The following is a 16,172-nucleotide window of genomic DNA, read 5'->3' on the forward strand; positions in this document are numbered from 1 at the left end:
AAAAGGAATATTCTTAGAGCCGTCAGTGACATACGATTGATCATAAACGAATAAATGTATGGATGTGTCGTGTATATCATCATCGTCAACTCGAATCTGAATCGGTGGCATAATTACATTATCACAGAACGTGCTTCACTTTGTAAAGGTACTATGTGCACACAGAGAGAGAGAGAGAGAGAGAGAGAGAGAGAGAGAGAGAGAGAGAAAGAAAGAAAGAAAGAAAAAAGAAAGAGAAAAGAGAGAAAGAAAGAAGGAAAGAAAGAAAGAAAAAAGAAAGAGAGAAAGAAAGAAAAAAGAAAGAGAAAAGAGAGAAAGAAAGAAGGAAAGAAAGAAAGAAAAAAGAAAGAGGGAAAGAAAGAGAATTTTCTTCCACACTATAAAAAGATGGGTCTATTTTAGCTATAAGTATGTGAATGTAATGTAATTTTATAATAATATCTATTCAGATTGGTTTGGATTCATAAACTATTAAGTAAATGCGATCATTTGAGTCTTTTGTAATAAAAATGTACTTCTTTATTTCCGAGTGTCATTTTATTTACTGCATTTCGCACATGATCCAGGGCGACATCATGTTACGTATTTGTTTGTATACTAATAACTAACATATTATCCACTACACGTTATTTATTACTTGTAAATTCTTAATTCAACAAAAATCACACACGTCGAACCGGAGACTATTTCCGTAAACATAACCTTCGACCCAGACTCACAACCAACCAGAGTAAAAAAAAAGCACTTCACTTTGAATGACAGCGAATTCTATCCAATCATAAAAGGAAGAAATAAAGCATGGGCGGAATAAACGCGCCAAACGAAAAGGGTGAACGTTTCATCCAATCGCAAGGCTGGAAATGGATTGTAGGCGGAACCTAGGACGACGGAGGCGGGGCTTTTACGTCCATCTTTAATGTAGCTCCTATACTGAGTGACGAGAAGGAGAAGGAAAAAAAAACATCCAGAAATATTTGAAAATAATTTAATCGAATAATTTTTTGACGGAGCTGAAAGACCTAGAATCGAATATACGTATTTGGGAAAAAGGTACCGGACAAAACGAGCGTGATGTTAATGTGCTGTTCTGCAGGCTTGCTAATTTAGCCGTTAGCTTTAGCCGTTAGCTTTAGCATTAGCTAAACTAGACAGCCTGGATGACGTTAGCTTAGCATTCTTAGCTTAGAGGTAACAGCATCAAAATGGCGTCTCTAGATTAATTCCATCAGTTAATTCATTACTTTGGTGTTTATCCGTGATGTTTATACCATCGTAGTGGTGCACGATCACAACGCCTGCGCGAAGCTAAACATGCTAACGAGCTAACGTCGCTGCGTTAAATGTGCTAGCGAACCCGAGGCTAAGCGCTAAACCTGACAATCTAGAATAAAACGCGTGTTCTGTCGGGTTTTTTTTTTTTGCTAAGCAGCTGTCCGAATGCTGTCCGTTGTGCAATGCATAAATAAATAAATAAATAAAGGCCAGCTGGTTAACTTACCCTTTGTTTATTTAGCTAGCTAGCTGCAAACCGATTTTGTTTATCTGCGCTGAGGAAGTAAATATAAATAAAAACAAGTGCACGAGACCCCAGTGTTTACTAACTGATTCCTGTCGCTTTTCATTACTATTTCAGATCTTATTATTATTAATATTACTATTACTACTGCTATGAAGTCGAACGTATTAGTACATATATGTGCTTTCAAATAAAAGAAATATTTATATTGTATTTTATTTTTCTGTCAGGAAGAGAAGGTATGAAGACAGTATCATAGCCAAGCCATGGCCGATAAGAGAAAACTCCAAGGTATAAAAAAAAAAAAAAAAAAAGCATGTTACAGGTCACTCAGGTAGTGTTTATCCATTTATTTTTGCCTCCTTCCTGTCACAAATGTGCTTTCTGTCTATTCCAAACAGGTGAAATAGACCGGTGTTTAAAAAAAGTCGCAGAGGGGGTGGAGCAGTTTGAGGACATTTGGCAAAAGGTGAAAGCTGATTCATTATAATATACGTGTTATTACGTCCTTATACGCGTCTGAGTGTGTTGTATCGGTATTAGACTGTTATAGATGCTGTATAACACCAACACACCTCCGGAGATAAGCTCTGTCCGATTCCCAAGGCAAACCGCCGCTCTCATATTGGGGAAATGTGACAGCGTTTGTGTGTTTTTCTGAGAGAACGACGAGCTCGGTATGATGACCGCTAAACCGGCTGATAGATAGCGTGTTAGAAATGCAGTAAAGAAAGAGCGATAAGGTGATAACGCATGTGACGTGCTGCTGTTCTCTGTTCATGGTGTTGGTGAATGAAGAGTGTGTGTTCTCTGTTAAACAGCTTCACAATGCAGCCAACGCCAATCAGAAGGAGAAATACGAAGCTGACCTCAAGAAGGAGATTAAAAAGCTCCAGGTGAGAATCTGATCTGATGCTCCATCCTTATTTCATCTATATCTGATCATCCATTCATCTCCCTATCCCTTTATTTATCTCTCTCTTTATCTTATCTATCTATCCATCCATCCATCAGCCCTTTTTTTTTCTTTCTTTTATCCTGAACCTGTTACATCTGTCTTCTTTCGCATTTCCTTCCACCGTTCACTTTTCGTTCTTCCTCATACATCCTCTCCTCTTCATTCCTTTTTAATCCCTTGCACCCTCACTTTCATCCTTCCTTCATTCGCAGCCTCTGACATGTCAGTTTCTTCTTCTGCTGTACTCAGCAGTCTACCTTGTTGCTACATTAACATTTGGTTATTGGTGCTCAGAGTTTCCCCCAGTGTGAGCAAAGGACTTAAAAGTGGTTAGTGAACTACTTGAGTATGTGATTTAAGACTGAGCCAGCGTGCATAGGGCTCATATCGTCCCTGAACATCTCCCTCACAGAGACTCCGAGACCAGATCAAATCATGGGTTGCGTCCAATGAGATCAAAGACAAACGGCAGCTAGTGGAGAACCGCAAACTCATCGAGACGGTCAGAAACGATTATTTAGTGAAATTATTGCGATAACGTTTTTTTCTAAAACTAAAACTTTACGGCGATCAGCAGACAGTAAGTAATCAAGCCATTGTTGTGTTTCCGTAGCAAATGGAGCGCTTTAAAGTGGTGGAGCGGGAGACAAAGACGAAGGCGTACTCTAAAGAAGGCCTGGGTTTGGCTCAGAAAGTGGATCCAGCGCAGAAGGAGAAGGAGGAAACAGAACAGTGGCTCACGGTAAAGTACCACCAGGAATCTCACATTAAACTGAAGAGACTTGCAGCGTTTACAGAGTGAACATCAGAGTTAGTACATCGTGTCCACTGCAAGCCTTTGTGGTTTGCTCTCAGTTAGTGCTTTCAAACATGAGTCGATGCAGTGTATTCTGTTTGGAACACAGCCCACTGTTTATTCCAGCTGTTTTCTTCTTTCCGTGTAGAACACTATAGACACTCTGAACATGCAGGTGGATCAGTTTGAGAGCGAGGTGGAGTCTCTGTCCGTTCAGACGAGGAAGAAAAAAGGAGACAAGGAGGTCAGTCTCTCTTCCTGTGTCGCTTCAGAGCAGAAACATCCCTGGTCTTTAAGTCGAACTCGACTCTATCGAAAACGTCCCTGCGTAGTTTTGACTGTGGTCATGAACCTTTAGAAGGTTCCTGTATGTGATATGAGACACAGCGCTAATTTGTAGAGTCAGTGACACACCACACGAGGCTAATTCCTGAAGACCGTATCATATAAGTCAAGGATGCAGTAACAATAATTATCACTAAGAATAATAATAAAGTCCGGCCTGTTTAACTACAGACAAGTAAAGAAGATTTGATTAAGTGTGTGTGTTCAGAAGCAGGATCGTATCGAGGAGCTGAAGAAGCTAATTGAGAGACACCGGTATCACATCCGAATGCTGGAGACCATTTTAAGGATGTTGGACAACGACTCGGTGCAGGTGAGACGTTTCAACGAATCACAACTATTCAGCAGGTCGAAAGATCACGAGAACGATTCAAGCGACCGATTCTTTCCAAAAACACAACCATCTCACGTCCCTTCCTTCCGCACAGGTGGACGCGATCCATAAGATAAAGGACGACGTGGACTACTACATCGACTCCTCGCAGGATCCCGACTTTAAGGAGAACGAGTTTCTGTACGACGACCTCGACCTCGAAGAGATCCGTAAGAGTCCGCGTTCGTTCAGCTGTAGATATTACTGGAATAGTGTTGGGATTATTTCAACAACTCCACTACCACTCTGTCTCTCTTCGTCTCTCTGTCTTTATAGCGATGCTGGCTACGTCTCCGCAGGGACACAACGAAGAAGAGATGAGCACTCCCACCTCCACGACGTCGTCCTCTCCCATCCCTCCTTCTCCAGCCACGGCTACCACCGTAATATCCCTTTCCTGTCTTTCACTTATTCACAAGCTACAAATGTTGTCGTAGGTCCCAAAGCGCCTTAGCGCTAAAAGCAGCTCAGAGCAGCTAACAGGATAGCAGTCGTCTTGTCTTAAGTGCTCCTCTAGAACAGGAAGAAGTGGAGCCGAGCTTTGTAGAAATGTACGAGTTGTTACTGAACTGTGCCTCTTTATTCAGGAGATCCCTGAAGAGGAGAAGAAACGAGGCAGATCTACTGACAGTGAAGTGAGCCAGGTGGGGACTGGGGACTGCTTTGCCACCACCACCTTTCAGAACACAGCAGAATATGAATTATTAACATTTAATTTTTTATTTTTTTAAATTAATCTGAATTCTTTCTTCTTTTCTCTCTTCTCAGTCACCGGTGAAGAGCAGCAATCCCCTGTCTTCTTTCTCCTCCTCTTCCTCCTCCTCCTCAGGCTTTTCCTCCTCTTCCACCTCATCCCTCGTTTCCATGGCAGCTGTCGTTGGGGGAACCGCGTCGGTTTCCGGGGGCAACACTCTCCTGGGCACTTTTAGCAGCGCAGTTCAGCAGCATCCGCATGGCAAGCTATCGTCGTCGTCGTCCTCCTCCTCGTCGTCGTCGTCGTCGTCTTCTTCCTCCTCCGTGACGTCCAGCAGCACATCCAGCCCACCAAGCCACCCTAATTTGCCCTCATCCACCACCCCGTTGGCCCTCCCTACGTCTAACTCTCAACTGTTGACATCAGCAGGGCTTAACGTGAGCAAAGCAAGCACAGCTGTGACGAGCAGCAGTATGCCTGGCATGATGCCCAGCAATATGGCTGCCATTATTTCGAGCTCGATGCCCACTCCGTATGCCCAGGCAGCAGCTGGCAGCAGCCTGAGTGGACCCACGGGAAATAACAACAGCACTGTTTCAGCTTTGACCGGAGCGAATGCTAACACTAATTCTACGCCCACCGCTAACGGACCGGTGCAGATGGGTTCCAGCGGGGGGATATTAGGGCTCGGACCAGCGCAGTCAACCCACCAGGGAGCAGCACAGTTACCCATTAGCCCGGTCGGAACGGTGCCAGGGGGCGGAGCCAGCATGGGCCCTGGAAACGGGGGCAGTGCAGCTTCATCAGGGGGCATCCTGGGTAACGTGGCACCTGCTCGACCACCCAGTGTAGTGAAACAAAACGGAGGAACAAGTGAGTAAATCCCAGTGGTACATAAGTGGGTGGAGATACATAAGAGATTAGCGAGTCACAGTCAGATGAACCTTTCATTGTGTACAAAATAAACGTATTTTAAAAGAATAATTCTGCAAATAACTTTGCACTGTGTTACCTGGCAACACGTGTTCTCAATGTAGCCCCACCCACCTCAGCAGAAAATCTATTGCAGTGTAGTAGTGACGTGGCTGTTAAGTCTAAGTAACGCTTGATTTTAAGACTCTCTAGCGTACAGCGCCGTGGTGGCCGACAGCAGCTCAGACTCCTCCCTCAGCAGCGCCAGCCTATCACAGAGCAGCCAGCCCTCGTCCACCAACTCCTCAGCAAATCAAACGTAAGGGGGGAAAAAAAAAAAACACTGAGAACACTTCAGAATGAGGCAAAATTTTTCTGTCAACAGCTCTCTAAGTTTCTGCTCCTCACTCTCACCTCATCCCTCTCTCTCTCTCTCTCACCTAGTCTGGACAACGGGCCGACCCTGCTGAGCTCCATCACTCTGCCTCCATCCTCTCAGTCTCCGTCGTTTTCAGACAGCACCGCCGGCGGTGGGAGTTTACTGAACGGCCCGCACTCGTACACACCTAGTGCAGAGCCAATAAAGGTTTGTTTTATTGCTTCCAAATAATCCAAGAAGCTGATGATACCATGCAAACGTGTGTGTGTGTGTGTGTGTGTGTACAGACTCCTGAGCCTCTGAGCTCTCTGAAGGCGATGGCTGAGCGAGCAGCTCTAGGATCAGGACTGGACGGAGAAATCCCACCTCTTCATCTGACAGAACGAGGTTCGTTGTTTATTTTGTTTTTAAATCTGGTTTATCAGCCGTATTTATTTGGCACTAAATTACGAAGCCGCATCAAGTCTTCAGCGCAGCTAAGACACACGGCGTGTTTCTGTTACAGATCTGTTTTCTGGGTCCTCGGCCGCTCCCGGCCCCCCGGTTCCCCCTCAGCCGGCCGTAACAGAGGTGAATCTTCCACCTACGCTGGGGGCGTGTCCTCTAGGCCCCTGCCCCCTCACTAAAGAGCAACTGTATCAGCAGATCATGCAGGAATCAGCCTGGGGCCACATGCCTCTTCCGTCAGACTCGGAAAGGATCAGGTATTCATAACAAACATTAAAAACAGCACTAGAAGGTTTACATAGAAATACAGTAGAAGCACCAGCTTACACACGTGTTCATGCCCGTGTGTGTTTGTGCAGGCAATACGTGATGAGGACTCCGTGCCCTCTTTTGCCCTTCCATCATCACACTCCTCCCCATCACTGCGACTCCATTGACTTCTACCAGAGACTCTCCACAGAGACCCTCTTTTTCATCTTCTACTACATGGAGGTGAGTGTGTGTGTATGTGTAAGTGCAAGTGCAAGTGTGTGTGTGTGTGTGTGTGTAAGTGTGTGCGCTTAAAGGTTAGAGAATACAAAGACACCTGAGTTATGCTTCTGACCATCCTGTATGTCCCCGTCTGCGTCGGTCAGGGTACGAAGGCTCAGTATCTGTCAGCTAAAGCCCTGAAGAAGCAGTCTTGGAGATTCCACACTAAATACATGATGTGGTTCCAGAGGCACGAGGAACCCAAGACCATCACCGACGAGTTCGAACAGGTTCAGTGTTCGTTTTATTTTAACCGAAAAAATCACAAGGAAACCCCTTTTTTACATAGACGTAAATAACGTACAGCAGAGATGTTACTGGAAAATACGGCAGCATTTTGTTTAGACGTGACCGACTGATAAAACTGTCCGTGTTTTTTTTCCTTTCTCCTTGTAGGGAACCTACATTTACTTTGACTATGAGAAATGGGGCCAGAGAAAGAAGGAAGGCTTCACATTCGAATACAGATACCTGGAGGACAGAGACCTGCAGTGACATACAGACCCAGCGCACAGAGAATAAACGAACGAACGAACGAGTGCGAGAGAGAGAGGTGGCTATGACGACTGCAGCTGTTGACATTCCAGGAGAGGAGTGCAGTCCATGGAGGGAGGAGTGTAAAGTAGGGCTTCATCAGAGCGAGTGAGAGAGGGAGAGGTGGTCGAGTGCCTGTTTACACACGCAAAAAATCTTTCAATTCAAGGCCCCTTCTTTTATCATCTAAATAAGCAGAAAATCCAGATGTTTAATCCCCCCCCCCCCCCCGACCGAAATGAAAAGCATTACTGTCTGTCTGTGCTTGATGAAATGAGGATTAGAACCTTCTGTGATGTCATTCAGCACCAAGTCGACGGATAAATTCTCACTCGAGGATCTCTAAAAGGGCGAGAAACCACGAGACGCGTTCAGGCTTCGAATAAAACCCATAAATAAACCCGGGGGTGGGGTGGGGTGGGGTGGGGTGTCCCCACACGTCTGTACCGTTCTCCTCCTGGTTCTCCGGTTTGTTCTCAGGTCCTAGAAACCTGCCGGTGGCTTTACGTGACCCCCAAATCGTTTTTCGAGGGCGTTTTAAAAAGCTGAACGTTTCCTCGACGCATCGTTCATCGCACGTATTATCGACTTCATCGTTAAGATCGACGCCGTCAAGGTGCAGAGCGACTTCACAGGGTTTAATCTCAGATACCATTCTAGCACAAATACACAGAGATGCTTTCTAATATTTAACATATCATTTCTTCAAGCTGCAGGAGTCATAATTTAAAAAAAAAAAAAAAAAAAAGATGCTCAGACACGTTCAGGATAGACAAAGGGCAAGATGGAAAACGAGCGGACACATTAAATTGCTATGCAATTGAACTCTTCTCGGCCTGAGTCACCTAAACGGCGTTACGATGATTATTATTATTATTACTGGCCGTCCTCGTCGGTTGTTTTTTTGTTTTTGTAGCATCTTTATCTCGAGTGTGCAGGAGGCTTCACACGTACGTGAATCTGGTGTCTGTTTAACAATGACATGAGTTAGAAGAATTCTCTTATAAAACAAAGTATTCAGAAGATCCGTAACGTTCAGAGCTTTATCCATGTCGTGACTTTTTTTTTTTTTCCTAGCTCCAGACGTCTTTAACGTATTTTCAGATTGGGTCATTAAACTAATCCCCGTTTCTAGTTATCGCTCACTTTTAGGATATAAAATATACCGATTTCACTTTTCCTTTCTTATTTTAGAAGGGGAAATAAACAAACAAACAAACAAACAAAAAAACGAAGGCTAAAATGACTACGTCCAGATGTTTTTTTTTTTGTTTTTTTTCCTTTTCCAGCAAATGGACTGAAAGTGCAGCTGATTTGTGAAATTTTCTCCTAAAATAAACTGGTGTATAAATTAATTTCATGGCCTTTAGTGGGGCTGAAAAAAAAAAAGAAAAAAAAAAAAAAAAAGAAGTGTACAATTTCAATAAAATACTTTTATGAACCAGACGTGTCCTGCTTTCTGTCCTTAATGTAAAAGTATTAAATGTAGATCTTAAAGCAATTTTAAGGGAGGTGGGGGAGGTGTGGATGGGGTTTTGACTTTGGAAGGTGAAGAAGGACGAATTTTGGACTCTGCAGCATTTCCACAACATTTTAATCCCTTTCACATTTATTTAAAAATCGAAAAACAACGACGGAAAAACTCTACACGCGTGTAGGAAAAGTCTTTATCCAGAAAACGTTTGTGCGCGCATCTTTCTTTCAGTCTCACGCTTTGGCTCCTCCTTCTTTCTTGACCTTGAGGAACTCGGCCATGTTGGAGAAGTATTTCTGGTTGGCTTCGGCCACTTTCTTCTCCGCAGCCTGTGGATTGACGATCTCCAAACCCTGCGGAGGGGGGGAGGGGAAAGAAAAAGTAAATAAACCAACACACACCGTCTCCTTCATGACCTACATAAAAGATCTAAAGTACTAGATATCTTTTATTAACCAGCTAAGCACGTAGCACCCGGTATCCATGGCAACCTGCCGTTATTTGTCTCCTACTGCAGTAACAATGTACTACTGTGTAAACTACACACATCACTATGGTTATTTACTGGTAGTCATTAACTAGACACTAAAACAAAGTGTTCAGAAGTGTTGAATAATAAAGTACATGGAGTACGTGTGTGTGTGTGTGTGTGTGTGTGTACCTGTAATGGAGTGAATGCCACACTGGAGCTTGTTCCTGAAGACCGGTCTCTGACGGTGGACTTCCCTCCGTACGTCATGCTCTGCTTCTGCAGCGTCCGCTACACACACACACACACACACACACACACACACACACACAACGGTTCAAACACAACTTAAGAGAATGTGTTCAAGGGGTTAAAGCTGTTGCTAGGCAACTGGGAGAACATGGCTAGGCTTATAGGGTAAAAATGACAATTGAGGCTATACGGGTAAAAAAAGGAACGTGTTAAGAATCACACTGTGTGTGTGTGTGTGTGTGTGTGTGTGTGTGTGTGTGTGAGACTCTTCAGTCATACCTGCAGTGATTTGGAGATGCGAGCTTTCGTGGAGTCATTAACCTGAGCCTGTCTCACTCTGCCGCTGCCCGATTTACCCAGCTGCCCCAAGCTGAAGCCCAGATCCTCTTGATATGCGTCGTCTTCAATCTGAGACACAACAAAGCAGTGAGCAGAATGGGACATTATTTATCAAGATGGACACAAACGATCCTATCTGTAGAAATATTTACACAACCAATGATGTTCATGTAAAGCTGATTAATGTGAAACAGAACACACATGAGAGCTTACTGTAACTTTACACTAATTAATTAAGTGAAAATGTCATTGTGTTATTAATGACTCCAACACAAGGCTATAAATCAGTACAAATAAACTGGTGTGTGTGTGTGTGTGTGTGTGTGTGTGTGTGTGTGTGTGTTGTACCTCAGCGAATGTCATTCTGTTGGCATGTTTTCTGATCTCTGTGAGTCCCAAACGCTCCTTCATCTTACGATACCTGAAAATAAGCACTGTGTGAGTGACACCAGGTACACACATGCGCACAGAAAGACCCCCACAGGCACACACACACTCAGACCCCCACACACACACTCAGACCCCCACACACACACTCAGACCCCCACACACTCAGACACACACACACACTCAGACCCCCACACACAGACCCCCACACACACAGACCCACACACACACACAGACCCACACACACACACAGACACACACACAGACACACACACACACAGACACACACACACACAGACACACACAGACACACACACACACAGACACACACACAGACACACACAGACACACACACACTCACCTCCTGCCTCCTCTCTTCGTCCTCGAAGCATCAAGCGGGGCAGGGAGGGGCTTCACCTGTTTGACGGGCGGCGGCTCCTGCCACTTATCAAATTTACGCTCAACCTCCTCCTTCAAATCATAACCGACCTACACACACACACACAAATTTTAATAAAATGTTCAAGCAAGCTTGTGTGTGTGCGTGTGTGTGTGTGTGTACGTGCACCCCCTACCTTGCCATCTGTACCCTCATGAAAACTGTCCACACGGGCTGCAAGTGTGCACTTGGCGGCGACTTGACGTGCCGCCTTCCTCCGCAGATCCTACACACAAACACACAATTATTTATTTATAACTTACAAAAATCATGTTACTAGAGCCCGTCAGTGCTCTGGTCCTGTGTGTGTGTGTGTGTGTGTGTGTGTGTGCGTGGACTAACTGGAGGGAGAGACTGAACAACGTCACAGTGGTAGATGTAGCCCGTGTGAGGGAGCAGTGATGTGCTGCTGAAGCCGGACAGCGTTCTCTTCTGTGCTCCCAGAAGCATTAGGTTACACGCCGGCATCTTTGACAGGTTCGTCAGGCCTCCAGCGATTCCTGTTAAATAAAATCACGTTTTTAGTTTTATTTTGTCCCAAACATGAACATTTGTTTTTAAAGATTTAACTAAAGACGGTTAAAATGCCGCCCACCCATCAGCTTGGCGGCCGTCGAGGCTCCGACGATGATGGACAGATTAGGAGCGATGAAGGACATTCGTGACTCGACGTATTCGTAGATCCTGTGTTTTGATTGGTTGAGCTCGAGCGCCATGTCACACGCCTCCTCCAGTCGCTGAAGCTCGTCGTCTGCCAGGAGCACACTGAAAGCAATCAACAATGCTCACAGATCAGATGGGGTGAAGCACAGGACTGCAAACAGATTAGAGAATTCCTCTAGAGGAGAATGTGTGCGTGCGTGAATGTGTGTCTGAGTGTGTGCGTGTCTGAGTATGTGTGTGTGTGTGTGTCTGTATGAGTGTGTATGAGTGTCTGTGTGTCCTCACCCTTGTGTGGTGGAGGCGGTAACACTGACCACCATGATGGTGGCGTTGGTCAGAATCTGCTGCAGCGTTTCATTGGTCTTACACTTGTCCAGGTTGTTTCCCAGCTCCTACACACACACACACACATTACTAAATTCCACCAGTATCCTGATACAACATGGGGGGGTGGGGGGGGGTTTACTTGTTATTGTTTAATAATAAACAGTTTTAAAAAGTGGACCTTACCTTGACAGTTCTGATGTAATCCAGCGTGTTTGGCACCAGCGACTCCAGTTCCGGGAACCTCTTTGAGTATTTATCACGTACAAATTTATGAATAATATCTGAAAACAAAAACAAAATACAAGCTGTCTTAGTTTAAAAATCAACAAAGAATCAATTTCGCTTCTGTTTCCGTGGGCTGTGTTCCAAGACCACCCTACGCCCTTCCCTTGAGAATCATGTCCACTGTAAAGTGCACTAAGGCGCAGAATTTTTCACTAGTGTTGATTTCGACTCCAGTTAACATTTCCTTCCCAAATCCTATACCCTATGTAGTGCACTAAATGTCCGGTCAGAGAGAGTTTAAGACACAGCTCCCGAATCCGTAGCCAAGTGAACTAGACTAACGAGCGCGACTTGAGGTGAGGACGAAGCTGAATAAAACGGTGTTAAGGATCAGGAAACTCACTCAGTTCATTATCGATCTCCACGGTGAGGTTATTAGCAGCGACAATGAGACGATACTCGGGATCTGCCTCCACCGGCCCAGACACTGTGAGAGAAAGCACAGATTACACATTACATCCCCCACAAATGGTGCACTGATGTCACTGTCTTACAACTTCCACTTATCCGGGACCAGCTACTCACCTTCTGTGTTTTTGCGAGGATTCCCCACGTACTGCGTGATTTTATCCATGATCTCAGCAAACTAAACAGAGAGAGAGAGAGAGCGAGCGAGAGAGCAAGAGAGAGAGAAAAACAGGCAGGTCATTTCACACCTCTGTCCAGCAGCCATCGTTTCACGGCATTGTATCTCTAACTCAAAGTCTGTCTGTCCTTCCGTCTATCCACCTGCATATCTGGCTGTCTTTCCGTCTATATACAGTGCCCTGCAAAAGTATTTACACCTGCTGAACTTTTCCACATTTTGACACGTTACAACCACAAAGAAAAATGTATTTTATTAGGATTTTATGTGACAGACCGACACAAAGTGGCACATAATTGTGAAGTGGAAGGAAAATGATAAATGGTGTCCAATTTTTATTTATTTATTTATTTTTACAAATAAATATCTGTGGTGTGTGGTGTGCATTTGTATTCAGCCCCACTGAGGCAATACTTTATAGAACCAACTTTTGCTGCAATTACAGCTGCAAGACTTTTGGGGTTTGTCTCTACCAGCTTTGCACATCTAGAGAGTGAAATTTTCGCCCATTCTTCTTTGCAGAATAGCTCAAGCGCAGTCAGATTGGACGGCGAGCGTCTGTGAACAGCGATTTTCACGTCTTGCCACAGATTCTCAATTGGATTTAGGTCTGGACTATGTTCAGGGTCATTGTCTTGCTGGAAGGTGAAGCTCCGTCCCAGTCTCAAGTCTTTTGCTGACTAACAGGTTTTCACCTAAGGTAGCCCTGTATTTGTAGCCCTGTATTTGGCTCCATCCATCTTCCCATCAACTCTGACCAGCTTCCCTGCTGAAGAAAAGCACCCCACAACATGATGCTGCCACCACCATGTTTCACAGTGGGGTTCATGGTGTGTTCTGGGAGATGTGCAGTGTTAGGTTTCTGCCACACATAACGTTTTGAATTTTGTGATAGACTTTGTGTTGGTCTATCACATAAAATACATTTTTCTTTGTGGTTGTAACGTGTCAAAATGTGGAAAAGTTCAGTGGGTATGAATACTTTTGCAAGGCACTGTACATGCACGGTTATCTACCCAGTCATCAGGCAACCCGTCTGTCTATCTATCAGAATCAGATTTATTGCCCAAGTCTGTTGACACACACACACAAGGAATTTGGTTCCAGCTGTTTGTGACTCTCAAAAGTACAGACATAAATAACACTATACTATACAAACTATAAGAGAAAACAATGCAGACGATGAGATACAATATAGACATCAATCTATACATCACATCTGTCCACCTTTCGCTCTGTCTCTCAATCAGTACGTGTCTCCCCTGTCGTGTCCATCTTGCCCCCAGTATCTGCCTTCCTGTCTGTCACAGAGGACAAACAGAGAGAAACAGTATCATGCGTGTTAAGATGTTCCACACTCACCGATTTGCTGTTGCGCAGCTTTGCTATAGACGTCACACACTCTGTGCTGCTGGTGCTCGTCTCCATCTCCTCTGGGATGTCCTCCAGCCCTCCATGTCCTCTGTGTGGAGTCTCTCCACCGCTCTGGTCTTCTTCCTCACCCGGATACAGTCCGTCCTCTCCTTCCTCTCCAGCTTCCTCCAAATCAGCCAATAGTTCGTCTGCTAAAGACATCTTCAAACAAAAACAAACAAACAAACAAAACAAAACAAACAAACGTTTGTTTCACTGCTCAAGTTCAAGTCATTAAACTTCGACATCAGACGCAACAGGATAAAAAAAATTCGATGGTAACTACCTTAAATAAAGTTGTTTACATGTAAACAAACGACTGTTAGCTAATAGCTAATATGAGCGAAGCTATTAGCTATTAGCCGGCTAGCTAAGTAGTTATCGTTAATGGAAGAAAATAGTGTTTTCTTTTAATAAACAGCTCATTGAGGTACACTTACCGCGTGTCTCTAGGTCTCTGGGATAAACGCAGACGTGTCAAATAAACAGAAGGGAATTAAACACGTCGATGCGAAAACGCGTCCACAAACAAACGTTCTAACGGCGCTACAACAATGCGTCACATCCGGCGCCGGCGCTCGCACAGTCAACTGGGAAATTTAGTTTTGATACAAAAAAAAAATAGTCACTTTAGGTTAGATTATGATAAACAATAACAGGGCTGTCAAGTATCACGTCGGTCTTTTGTCCCGTTCTTCCGCCAAACATCGTATTTCTCACGCGTAAAAACTTACTATTTATCATATATTTAATAAGCCGCAGCACCCAAAATGTATCAGTCCGCACCGCTGTCTCTATGGAAACGGGCAGGAATCAAGCGCGTCTCACATGGAGTTCTTAGTCGAGCCTGACACTTATCAGCCAATCAAAAAAGAGGCTACACAATAACCAATCAGAAAATAGCACTATTGTATCTGGGTAAGATTTAACGCAACAATCAATGAAAAGAAAATGACGGGGGTCCTCAATCATGACATGTCTGGGCTTGAGCTGAACTGTTTTATATGGGAGCAACATTACAAATGATAAAGGAGTCCAAAAAGACAACAAACACTTACAATAAACACCACCAGTCATAATCTCTCTCTCTCTCTCTCTCTCTCTCACACACACACACACACACACACACACACACACACACAAATTAATAAATGGAAATTAAGCAAATACTTTGTATTTGGTTACATTGCCTGTCTTCAAAACTTGACATCCCTGATAATAATAATTCATTCATTCATTCATCTACCGCTTATACGAACTACCTCAGGTCACGGGGAGCCTGTGCCTATCTCAGGGGTCATTGGGCATCAAGGCAGGATACACCCTGGACGGAGTGCCAACCCATCGCAGGGCACACACACACACACACTCTCATTCACTCACGCAATCACACACTACGGACAATTTTCCTGAGATGCCAATCAACCTACCATGCTTGTCTTTGGACTGGGGGAGGAAACCGGAGTACCCGGAGGAAACCCCCGAGGCACGGGGAGAACATGCAAACTCCACACACACAAGGCGGAAGCAGGAATCGAACCCCCAACCCTGGAGGTGTGAGGCAAACATGCTAACCACTAAGCCACCGTGCCCCCCTGATAATAATAATATTTATAATAAAATTGTTTATTAAATAATAATAAATAAAAAAAACCTCCAACACGCCTGTTTTTTTAATAAGCCAATACAATTTATTTTCATCAAACAATGTTTCACAGTTTCCTTTTTTTTTCCCCCTCCTTAAGAATCCAGTTGCTGAAATCCACTTTTACAAATGAGCTGGTTGTTTTTTTTTTGTTTTGTTTTTTTTTTACCTCTGACACTGATTTATTAAATTAAATATGAATCAGCGTGTCACTAACTAACCGCCGTGCTTTTGGACTTTTTTTTTTTTGCTATCAAACGTAAATAATGTAAACAAAAAAAAAAGTGTCAAACACACTTCAAAATAACATTTACAAACGGACACGCTAAAGTGACAAATTCCATATAGACTAACATCTAGGTAAATATGTAGGTAAATAATGTAAAATATTGCAAAGCTTATGGAGGT

The 16,172-nt window shown here is 44.1% G+C and overlaps 2 protein-coding genes across 3 annotated transcripts; one reads left to right on the plus strand and one right to left on the minus strand.

The window, feature by feature from the left end:
• Window positions 1–901: 901 nt before the first annotated feature.
• On the plus strand, window positions 902–8,927 carry cnot3a (CCR4-NOT transcription complex, subunit 3a). Of its 2 annotated transcripts, XM_060871098.1 has the most exons (19): window positions 902–1,050; window positions 1,747–1,807; window positions 1,918–1,985; window positions 2,338–2,412; window positions 2,887–2,976; window positions 3,088–3,216; window positions 3,419–3,514; window positions 3,824–3,928; window positions 4,044–4,158; window positions 4,265–4,371; window positions 4,576–4,632; window positions 4,757–5,555; window positions 5,799–5,913; window positions 6,039–6,180; window positions 6,261–6,360; window positions 6,479–6,677; window positions 6,780–6,912; window positions 7,056–7,181; window positions 7,348–8,927. In XM_060871098.1, exons 2-19 carry the CDS (start codon window positions 1,783–1,785, stop codon window positions 7,444–7,446), a joined length of 2,580 nt encoding a protein of 859 aa, XP_060727081.1. In that variant the 5' UTR covers window positions 902–1,050; window positions 1,747–1,782; the 3' UTR covers window positions 7,447–8,927. The 2 variants fall into 2 exon arrangements, with proteins under 2 accessions (XP_060727081.1, XP_060727082.1); XM_060871099.1 differs by lacking the exon at window positions 2,887–2,976.
• A 135-nt stretch (window positions 8,928–9,062) lies between these two features.
• Window positions 9,063–14,716, minus strand: prpf31 (PRP31 pre-mRNA processing factor 31 homolog (yeast)). Its single transcript, XM_060871100.1, has 14 exons — window positions 14,560–14,716; window positions 14,069–14,281; window positions 12,646–12,706; window positions 12,464–12,547; window positions 12,019–12,116; window positions 11,794–11,900; window positions 11,441–11,610; window positions 11,188–11,345; window positions 10,982–11,071; window positions 10,768–10,895; window positions 10,368–10,440; window positions 9,960–10,088; window positions 9,621–9,719; window positions 9,063–9,312 (listed from the first exon to the last, which is right to left on the minus strand). The coding sequence occupies exons 2-14, from the start codon at window positions 14,279–14,281 to the stop codon at window positions 9,193–9,195; spliced, it is 1,530 nt and encodes a 509-aa protein (XP_060727083.1). The 5' UTR covers window positions 14,560–14,716; the 3' UTR covers window positions 9,063–9,192.
• Window positions 14,717–16,172: the final 1,456 nt, after the last annotated feature.

Source organism: Tachysurus vachellii, chromosome 5 (genome assembly GCF_030014155.1).
Source record: "Tachysurus vachellii isolate PV-2020 chromosome 5, HZAU_Pvac_v1, whole genome shotgun sequence".
Classification (NCBI taxonomy): domain Eukaryota; kingdom Metazoa; phylum Chordata; class Actinopteri; order Siluriformes; family Bagridae; genus Tachysurus; species Tachysurus vachellii.